The sequence below is a fragment of the Zingiber officinale genome, chromosome 7A, assembly GCF_018446385.1.
Source record: "Zingiber officinale cultivar Zhangliang chromosome 7A, Zo_v1.1, whole genome shotgun sequence".
In the NCBI taxonomy this organism is placed as follows: domain Eukaryota; kingdom Viridiplantae; phylum Streptophyta; class Magnoliopsida; order Zingiberales; family Zingiberaceae; genus Zingiber; species Zingiber officinale.
This window is the reverse complement of record NC_055998.1, coordinates 119409512-119420154: the sequence shown is the minus strand read 5'-3', so window position 1 is coordinate 119420154 and position 10643 is coordinate 119409512. Positions and strand designations below refer to the sequence as shown.

Sequence of the window (10643 nt, the reverse complement as noted above, 5' to 3'; positions counted from 1 at the left end):
AGGAGGTGAAGGGAAGAGGAGGGAAGAGTAAAAAAAGGAAAGGAAAAATTTAAAATCCTGTTTGGGAGTAAATGAGTTATGGAAAAGAAAAGTAAGGAAAAGTAAATTTTAATTTAACTTTCTTTTATATATGAAACGAAAGAATTTCTTACCTCCTGATTTAGAGTATAAGAAAGTATAAGGAGAACTAAAAAATTATATATTCTAAGTTTATCCGTGTTCTATTATATTAATTTTAAAAATCATTGTTTTAGATATTCTTTGCATCGCGACAAAAACACTCGCACCTCTCAACTCACACTATCCGACACTCGCACTCTGTCGATACCGATGCCGATTTTGACATCAACACTGATTTCGATGTCGACGTCGATGCCAATGTCAATGCCGACTTTGACGTCGAGATGCTAACTTTAACAAATGAGCTACAATTACTTGAATACGTAAGTTTTAACCAATAAATATATATAAGATATACTAAATTTTTGAACACATAAGTCTTTAATAAAAATAAGAATAATTTTACAACTTTATATATTTTATTTTAATTATCTTCACTTCCCTCTCAAATATGATAACATATATTACAATTTTCCCTATTTCTCATATAAAAAATTATAAATATTTTACTTCCCGTCGGACTCCCATCCATGATCTCTTTCATCGTAAGGAAAGTTGAGGAAAGTAACTTATGAGTTGTCCTTCAAAATTTAATAAATAAATAAATATTAAAATTATGTATATTTCCCTATAGTGGGCATGTGTTGACGTAGAATGACTATTAATGGAATAAACAAAAGTTGAATTAGGAGAAAGGTTGCAATTGGCCTGACTCTTCAACAGCAAGATGGGACCCACTTGGTGAGCCGCCTAATGCAAAACTCATTTAGGATTATGAATGTCAAATTTCATGTGATTTAATAATTAAATTGGGAGAAAATTAGGTTTACTCTTCACACAATTATTAATCTAAATATGACATAAAATGAATCACGGATAGATTTTAACCGATAAAAAATGATAATTTCTGACATGAGTGATCAGTTCAATCTACATATATTATAATTGAGGATTAAATTATAAATATCTAAATGATAATTTTAATGTTCTACCAGGATACATAATTTTGGAGACCGATTTTAACTGATAAAGATAGATTGGGTGATATATTTAGTAATTTATTTTTAAATTAGAATGGGCAAATTAAGATGATAATGGGAAAAAAAACAAGCTTATCATGCAGCAGTCAAATCAAATTAACGACAAATTTAAAAAGGATTGGATGTCAAGCTCAACTCTTTCTGATAAGTTTGTTAGAAATTATATAAAACAAAGAGGTTTAGATTAAGTAATTGAGATTACAATTACAACTGCTCGAAATATTTTATATAAATTTGTTTATGAATAGTTGGGGAAAAAAATACATTTAAAAAAAACTCTGTGAGAGAGAGAGAGAGAGAGAATCGGGGAGGAAGAGAGCAGGTTTTTGAAGAAGGTCAAATCACAGCACACAGGCACAAAATTTGTCTCCCAGAGAGCTCCATTTTCTCCCTCCATCTCTTCCTACGGTCTCTAGGGTCTTCTCTTCCCCTCTCTTGGTCAAAGATCGCTGCTTTGTTATTGCTTGGTGGCTTATTGCGCGACGGCGGTTGCGGGAGGTGCAGTGGGCATCGAAGACGGTGGGGGTGGACTTCAGTGGAGTGGGCTTTCACCTCCGTGCGGGTTGATTTGCCGGAGGAGGAAATGCCGATGAGTTGGAGTTGTCAGATTCGCCGCGGGCCTGAGCGGCCCGATCTATGATGAGCGAGGGTGGTTCGGGCTTGCAGTTCGTGAGTGGTCTGATCCGTGCAAGAAGCAGCTGCCCTTTGTTTCTTAGACGCTACCAGCATGGCCACTGCCAAGCGCGCTTACAAACTACGTATCCTTTTGTTGGCACAGTTCTGTCGGATTCAAACTTTCTCTAGGTTTTTTTTTGTCTGTTGATTGTAAAAGGCCCGCGTTTGTTATCGAAAACGACTTTTTTTTTTCCTTTTTCTTTTTGGGGATTCCAGTGTGCAGAACATTCTTTACCTACTCTCTTGAGATCAATCTGAGTCATTTGATCTCAAGATCTCACTTTGCCTTATGAGATTTGGTAACCTTAACGAAATAAATCTAGAGGAATTTGTAGCACATTCTTCCAATGTGAATTGCCTAAAGATTGGAAGGAAGACTTCGAGGGTTCTTGTTACTGGAGGAGAGGATCACAAGGTCAATCTTTGGGCTATTGGAAAACCCAATGCCATATTGGTGGGCACCTTTCCACCTCCTAACACATATTCAAGCTTGTGGTGGCTTCCTGTATGATGCAAGTGTTCTTAGTTTATTATAACTGCATTTTTATTCTTTTTGGCAATATATAGAGCCTATCCGGACATATGAGTGCAGTTGAGTCAGTAGGTTTCGACTCGTCTGAGACACTAGTGGCTGCAGGTGCAGCTAGCGGATCAATAAAGTTGTGGGATTTGGAAGAAGCAAAAAGTAGGACATCATTTTTTCAGCAGTACTTAGTTATCATAGAAAGCAGTGAAGTTAGTTCATGTAACTTGGTTTTTCTTTGTGCAGTTGTTCGTACTCTCACAGGCCACAGGTCAAACTGTATAACAGTCGATTTTCACCCTTTTGGAGAATTCTTTGCTTCTGGATCACTAGATACAAACCTAAAGATATGGGATATCAGAAGAAAAGGATGTATCCATACTTACAAAGGTCATACACGAGGAGTTAATGCCATTAAATTCACTCCAGATGGGCGGTGGGTTGTTTCTGGTGGGGAAGATAACACTGTGAAGGTTTTTACTAAACCTTTGGAGTTCACATGTTTTCTCTAATTGGATTCTTAAATTATTATTTTGTCAATCATTTTTCATCAATATAATATCAAGTTTAATCTGCAGCAAGACAATTTTTATTGTGTTTTATTACCACAACAAGTCCTTTGTACATTTTTGTAGACGGATGAATTCCAAATCTAATGTATCTTGATTTCCAATCTTATTGACAGCTTTGGGATCTTACTGCTGGAAAACTTCTGCATGATTTCAAGTTCCATGAGGGTCAGATTCAGTGCATAGATTTCCACCCACATGAATTTCTACTAGCGACAGGTTAGCTTACATGCCACTTGTACTGGGATGAAACAGTGAATGTGTGTAAAATAAACCACCCACAAGAATTTTTTACTAGCAACATGTTAGCTTAAATGCCGCTTATATTGGGATGATACTATAAACATGTGTCAAATAGATTCTATAGTTAGCAATAGGCTATATGTTTTCAATTGCCAAAAGCTGAATTTTTCCATTTAATTTGCAGGTTCTGCTGATAGGACTGTTAAGTTCTGGGATCTTGAAACTTTTGAGTTAATAGGATCTGCTGGACCTGAGGTAGTCCATCATGTTAATTTTATTGGAAGTCTTGTTTTTTTCTCTCAGCTTAATTGTTTATGTCCATGAAGACTAAGATATTTGAGCAAAGGATAAGGTTCTAAAAACATTTGCAATATGGAAACACTTAAAGAATTAAATACTGATAATTTAATCTATCTAATAAAGTAATATTCACAATGTAAACATGAAAATCTATTGCAGTTTGATTCTTAGTTACAATGTAAACCTGAAAAATGACTCCACATGCAGCCTTTATTTGTAATCATTCATTTAACAGGCTTCATTAAACAACTGGTATGCTCTTGCATTATCACTGAAATTTAATGTGTGGTTCACTTGCTGAAATTAACTCCAGAGTTCTGGTGTGCGTTCTATGACCTTTAATCCTGATGGGAGAACTTTACTTTGCGGACTGCATGAAAGTCTGAAGGTAAACTTAATTTCTTAATTACTGTATTTATAACTTCTGTATGTATTAACTATGAATACCCCCAGGTTTTTTCTTGGGAACCAATAAGATGCCATGATGCTGTTGATGTGGGGTGGTCTAGATTATCAGATATGAATATTCATGAAGGAAAACTTCTTGGATGTTCATATAACCAAAGCTGTGTTGGAGTATGGGTTGTGGACCTCTCTGTGCGTCTTAACTCATTTGTGATTTTAATATTCTATCATTTATGGTTTTGGCAGAAGCATTCAACATCCTGTTAGTTTGTACAATAACCCATTATTCTGAACTACAGCGCATTGAACCATATGCCAATGGTGCTGCTGCCAAACTAAATGGGGAAGCAAAATCTACACCAAGTGGTAATTTAACTATGCAAACTGAGAGCAATATAAAGTCTAACATGGTGAAGTTATCCTTATCACAAAGCTCAGAATCTAATCCTAAGGAGACAAAATCAGTACCATGTAAGTTATTCATTTATCTTTTGTTAATTATCTTCATTACTAAATTCAGTGGTGTCTAAATGCAATGTAGTCTTCTCTTCTCTTTTTTTTTTCAAAATAAAGCAAGTACAGGCACAGCCATCCTTAGCACTCCTCAAAAGACAGGGACAAGTGCTTCCCCCAAGCCAACTGCTATAACACCTTCAGTACCTTCTGCTACTACTGTTAAAAGAAGTTCCTCAAAATCTAATGTTACCACAAGTCTTCAGTCCATCAGCAAAACAAATATTATACCTGTTATTGTCCCCCGAAATAGCCCCAGACCAGAGTTATCCTCTGATTCTTCTAAATCTACTGAAGTTGGAAGGACAATACAATCTGATATCCAGTCAAAATTTTCTAGTTCCCAAAATGTATCTAACGTCAGAGAAGATTCAGACAAAGAAGATGTCTCTAAATCTGGATTTGTGGCAAGTAGGAATACTGAGCAGATTGAACTTCTAGGACAAAATGCTATATCTTCTGACATTCCTGTAACTCAAGCAATGACAGTAGCTGGATCAAACAACTCGGATGATGTTCGACGTGTTACAGCAGCAAGGGTCAGGACTAATTTGTTCAGAGAGTCACCTGCAAATTATGATCAGGAAAATCGTAAGTTGTGAAAATCCTTATACTGGTTGGCATGATACTTTTGTGATTATTCACTCTTTTCCAGGTCACAACTTGACATTTTATATTGCCTATTTTTGTACATCTATGCTCTTGAATTCTTATAAGCTGCAAGAGTAGTTGGTTGAATGAGAAGCTTGCGGAATCTTTTGGGAGGATAATATCTCTTATGCAATGGAAAAAACTACTATTTGTAAATCCAATATGTACAAGCAAGTACTCAACATAAATTTGTTTTCCACATCCTCTTTTGTCTGATTGTGACTATGATTTGTTTATGTTTTTCTCATTCTTGACTTATTTTTGTTGAGACATACATGGTAGATGGGGTGCATGAGAATTGATGCATGCTCATAAAGCAAACTCATTATGAGTTACTTTATTAACCATGCAACTTGTTTTATGATATTGACACATAATTAGAGGCATAATAAAATACTTCTTGTATTACAACTTGTGAGATTTACTTCGTGTTTGATATCTATTTTCAGTGCACATTTTAATATGAATTTAGTGAAAGGGAACAATTTTGATATATTTTTTTTCATGCTTCCCCAGAAATGTAAAATTGCAGGAAGTTATCGAATTATAAGCCATCATTTTACTTTACTAGTTGTTGATCTGTGACAAATACTACTTCACAACCAAGACACTTAAAGCCTTGTGTGCATTTCTTGCCATTAGTTAACGGTCAACTGGGAGAGGCATGATCCTTGCAAGAATAACAATAGATGATTATAGTGCTGTATTAAGCTTGTTGAAATTAGGATAATTACCACTTGGTGATGATTGTTCGATATGACCAGCTCTATTACAACATCTGGAGAAATTGGATATAAAGTCAGCATTTATATTCTTTGCATCTTTTGCACTAATGTTAGTTCAGAACCATTAACTCGCTTGTTGGATGCTGACATTTTCACCAACTTATCAATCATGGACATTTTTTCATTGTTATGAATGAATTTTTTGGCTTATGTACAGACAATATTAGAATCCAAAAACCAACGGAAGCATGCTCTTTTGTTGTTCCCAAAGGAGGTATTTACTCACTGTTGCTTCTTGATTATGTGATTATAGTTCATATTTTAATTTTCTAATGCTTTAGGAAGAACAAGGTCGCTTGTTGCAAATTTTGAGAGGGAACAACGTAGGGCACTCTCTCCAAGCTATGATGGACCAAGCTTAAGTAGTTTTCCTGAGGCAGGAGCTGGTGCCATCTCATATTCTCTGGTAAATTTATCCAATCTGTCCTTTCTTTAGTTTCACTATATTGTTAATCATATATTTGCATTTGACTTTGAATTAGATGGACTGACTAATGAGTTAAATATGTTTGCAACCTAAATCATGAAAGAGATTATCTTTATTGCTAATAGAACCAATGGATACCTATTCCTTGTTTTATGTTTTCCCTGAACAATTTCCCTTTGGATAATAACAACTATTGTTTTGTGAACTTTACTGTTAATGCCTAACAGACATGCCAGTTCCTTTTATTTATTTAATCATTATAAACTGCAGGTCAAACATTGTTTCTGATATTTTTTTTTGCATTTTCATGGATGAATTTGAATGTTATTTCGGGGATTGTTTTCTCTTTTAATACATTCTTTTGTCTTAGAGCAATAAAAATGGTTTGTTTGTTGGGCATAGAATCTACAGGCTAGTTTTTGCGCTGTTTGTGTCTATAGGATTATAGAATAACGAGCACACTATTGACACAATTTTAATAGTGTGCTGCTTTAGAATCCTTGAGCTGGGGTGTATATGTTGTACATGCTCAACATTGATCTTCACTATTGATATACATTACCGGTGGACCTCTAAGAGAACAAATACACCTCTAATTGTTCAAACCAGTTATCTAATGTTTTAATGCTGAGACTCAAATTCTCACACGGGTCTCTTCCTTCCACGCAAATGCTCCTGAGTTTTCCTTTCATGAATCTATTTTGACACTGCCAAAACCTCCCATACTGCACCATTTTAGAGCTCGTCCTCTTCCAAAACACTGCATCAAAACCTCTCTTCCAACATTCTCTGTGCTTGTCTGTTGTTCTGAACAAATCGAAAGAACTTGTCTTAGCTTCGCTTTTGTTTAACACACCTTTTGCTGCTTCCATCCCAACGTCTACTCAGTGTTGCTCGTCTGTTAGAATCCTATCCTCTGGTCTCTCTTTCAGAAAACTTATCTGTCTCTTTTCTGAAAGATACATTACCTGTCTCTCTTCCAGTGCCAACAGTGATTCTCACTCCCCCACAATTCAGAATGTTGGAGTCCTCGAGTATCTCCTGAATGCCTCCTACCACTGGTCTTTCATAACTGTTTTTATTTTTTATTTTTCCAAAATTTAGGATATTCTCTAGATCACTTCATTTCTTCTGAAGTTACTCTTGACAATTTTTTTTTTTAATCATACCGAACAGAGGAGCCGGAATCAGTATGCTGAAGAAGAGACAATATCTGCTTTGGATGAGGATTCTATTGCTTTTCTATTGAAAAAACATGACCAATTTTTAAATTTGGTGCAATCACGATTGACCAAATTACAGGTAAACTTTTATTTTCTAGCAGCTTTTGCAGTTTTGGCTGGTGAATATACTATTTGCACACAACAGCAACAGCCAATGTTGCCAATCAAAAGTTAATTACTGCTTTGCTCTGTAGGAAAAAAATGATTAAACTATGCAGTCAACATAAGTAAACTTTCTGGATATCTATATTACAGTTTCATATGGCACCCTTTGGAAGCTCATGTAATTTTTTTTCTTCTGGTGATTGTATATTATTTGCATTATCAGCCAAGAAAAAAGTTCCAAGTGGTTATTGTAAAATCAAATTGGAAGCATGATTATGCATGACTAATCCTTTCTGGAATATTTCATTAGAGATGTTTTACCTTGATGATGAACAAGATGCATTATAGCAAGTATTTGAAAATGAGTTAACAATGTGAATGTTTTTTATCCTTTACATGCAACGTCCAGATAGTTCACCGGCTTTGGCAAAGAAATGATGTTAAAGGTGTCATAAATGCAATTGAGCAGATGTCTGATCATGGTGTATGTACCCTTATCCAAATTCATCAGATATCTTGCTACTTTGATAACAAAGATCTGCATCTAACTTGTGTAAGAATATAAGCAGGTATCTTCTGACGTAGTAGATAATCTCAAAGATAAAAGTGACCTTATCACTTTAGAGATATGCACTTCTCTTCTTCCACTTCTCACCAGCCTTCTTGAAAGCAAGATGGATAGGTATGGTTTCAGTAGTTCCTGCAGACTGTGTTTAGATGGCTTGTTCGATTAAGTGCTTCTAGGCATCAAAAGTTAAGTATGCATATTATCTACCAGTTGCATCTAGTTTGAAGCTGGAGTATCATTGCTCACATTGGTTTTCCTACAATATTCCCTCCCCCGAAATAGTTGTGATGCATGTCACTATCTTTACAGACATTCGAGTGTTTCCTTAGAAATGTTGTTGAAGCTGGTTAGGATCTTTGGTCCTGTAATCCGTTCAGCTTTGTCGGCGGACCCATCTTCTGTTGGTGTTGATCTTCAAGCAGAACAGAGGTCTGCTATTGTTAACATATATTAGTGTTTGTGTTTATTTTTATCTACTAAATTTTAGCTTTCTCCTTCAAGTTGTGATAGCTTCTTCTAACACTATCTCAAATTCTCAATCCATGGCAGGTTGGAGCGCTGCAACTTGTGCTTCATTGAGCTGGAGAAGATCAAACAAAAAATTCCTTCCCTGACAAGGTAATGAATTTGCTGGCACTATAAAACAGAGGAACTCAAACTAGTTATCAAAATGCCAAGTATCGTAGTGGCTCTTTAGTGATTCTCATCAATATACATGATTTTTCACATCGAAGGAAATTTACAAGGGTTTAATGTTCAACAGAAAAGGAGGATCTGTCGCAAAGACTGCACAGGAGCTGAATCTTGCTCTTCAGGAAGTGTTATGACTAACACATTCATACACATGTCGAGTTGATTTTCCATTCTTGAGATCCCTCCCCTCATTGTAAAGCAGATCATCATCGAGCTGCCTAAAACTGCATGCTCGTGTAAGGATCTGACTTTGTTCTGACATCTGACAGAGGAAGAATATGTTGTTCATCAGGCAGCTTATTGAAGAGTATATGAGTATGACCACAGTCGAGCTTGCAGTTAGATAGTGTTTGAATCCGGACACTGAATTTGAAATCAATGTTGCCTGTAAGATTGCTATTGTCCAAGGGCATTATGGTTTGTGTTTTCCAACATGACATGTTTGGTTGTTGTATGAGTTTTAATTTGCTCCATTGAATCATGTTGCTTGGCCATAGATTGTTAAGATGAAAAGGCTACAGAGCAACTTTTTTTTTTTCCTTTCCTTTTTCTTTGTAAAAAAATTTCTTGTATTGCAATTTGCACAGTGAAAAGGTTAAAAATGCCTCGGACCAACCACTTTCTGTAGGTGATGATGGTCAAAGTGCTGCACAAATTATCTCCATCCATACATCTGAATTTTATAACTCGTGAATGTGTTTTCCTTGACTTATGGCTAAGTTTAATTCTTAAACAGTGTACCAGTAGCTCAATGCACAGTCATCCATTTCATTAAAACTGGATTTTGGATCCTTTCTCTTGGCAACTTCAAGTTAGAATAACTAGGCTTCTTATACATTATAACATAGCTGCAGTACGGAAGTGCAGATGAAAAGCTGATCATTTGGAAACAGAAATTGCTAAATCCATGCTTCTAGTTGGAAGATGATTTTTGTTAGTCCAAGTTCCTTTAGTTCAAGTTCCTTCGATCCATGCCTCTTTCTCAGACGTGATTAACATTTTACAGTTTCATATGGCTTTAGGAATGCACAAGCTTTGAAGAGAAATGGTGTCTGTAGTTTTACATGGATGAAATAAATTGAGATACCAATTTCTGGATTGGGGTCTAATGAATTGTTGGATTAGTGTCAGACGGTAGGATTAAGTCCCATGGATGGATTAAATCCAATTAAATCCATACGGATGGGCTTAATCTTCATAAGATAGGTTTACACTTAATTAACACATACAATTAATTGTTATTAAGGAAACTAAATTCCAATTAAATGATATAATGCTTAATTGCATATAAAGAGATTTTGGATTAAATAAATGTGGATTCAATGTATAGATTCAATAATCTGGTATTAATGTCTAATAATCTGATTCATTAACATTAATGACCTGTTAATGATGAATAAATTTTAAGGTAAACAGTCACTATAGGATGAACTTGATATATAAGGGAAGATGCTCATGAATTAGGACATGTTCTTGAGCTTTTCTTAGCGATGTAAGATCAACTCTTCGCTAGCTATTGTTTGGATTTTCTATATTGTTTTAAACATTAATGATAGTTAGATCGTGTTGTTAATGCATCCTTTCGTTCATTATTAATATATCACAATTCTTACAATTGGTATCAGAGTTTAAGATTAGCTTATTGTCAATTTTTAAGGCATACAGATTATTTTTCAACGATTTAGCACATATACATCAATTTTTGCGTTTGATTCCATATGGATAAGTGAAATTGATGTATATCCGTTGAATGTAGTATGGATAAATTGGGATTTAACCTATGAATCTAGGTTTTCACATTAT

The 10643-nt window shown here is 35.3% G+C and overlaps 1 protein-coding gene across 2 annotated transcripts; it reads left to right on the top strand.

The window, feature by feature from the left end:
* The first annotated feature begins 1428 nt into the window (after positions 1–1428).
* Positions 1429–9458, top strand: LOC122002219 (katanin p80 WD40 repeat-containing subunit B1 homolog KTN80.3-like). 2 transcript variants are annotated; one of them, XM_042557322.1, is made up of 18 exons: positions 1429–1918; positions 2159–2289; positions 2403–2520; positions 2605–2831; positions 3044–3146; positions 3355–3425; positions 3784–3858; positions 3924–4067; positions 4175–4346; positions 4449–4979; positions 5982–6038; positions 6106–6230; positions 7428–7553; positions 7989–8063; positions 8149–8261; positions 8457–8576; positions 8697–8765; positions 8911–9458. In XM_042557322.1, exons 1-18 carry the CDS (start codon positions 1888–1890, stop codon positions 8972–8974), a joined length of 2352 nt encoding a protein of 783 aa, XP_042413256.1. In that variant the 5' UTR covers positions 1429–1887; the 3' UTR covers positions 8975–9458. The 2 variants fall into 2 exon arrangements, 1 of the variants encoding a protein (XP_042413256.1); XR_006117621.1 differs by lacking the exon at positions 8911–9458 and having other exon boundaries at positions 8358–8576.
* The last annotated feature ends 1185 nt before the right edge of the window (positions 9459–10643 follow it).

Bases quoted from the DNA above. Each gene is read 5' to 3' on its own strand.
- LOC122002219 (XM_042557322.1), top strand. From the start codon at position 1,888: ATGGCCACTGCCAAGCGCGCTTACAAACTAC. The intron at 2,832-3,043 runs GTTTTTACTAAA...TCTTATTGACAG, and splicing joins GGGAAGATAACACTGTGAAG to CTTTGGGATCTTACTGCTGG. The intron at 3,426-3,783 runs GTAGTCCATCAT...AATTAACTCCAG, and splicing joins TAGGATCTGCTGGACCTGAG to AGTTCTGGTGTGCGTTCTAT.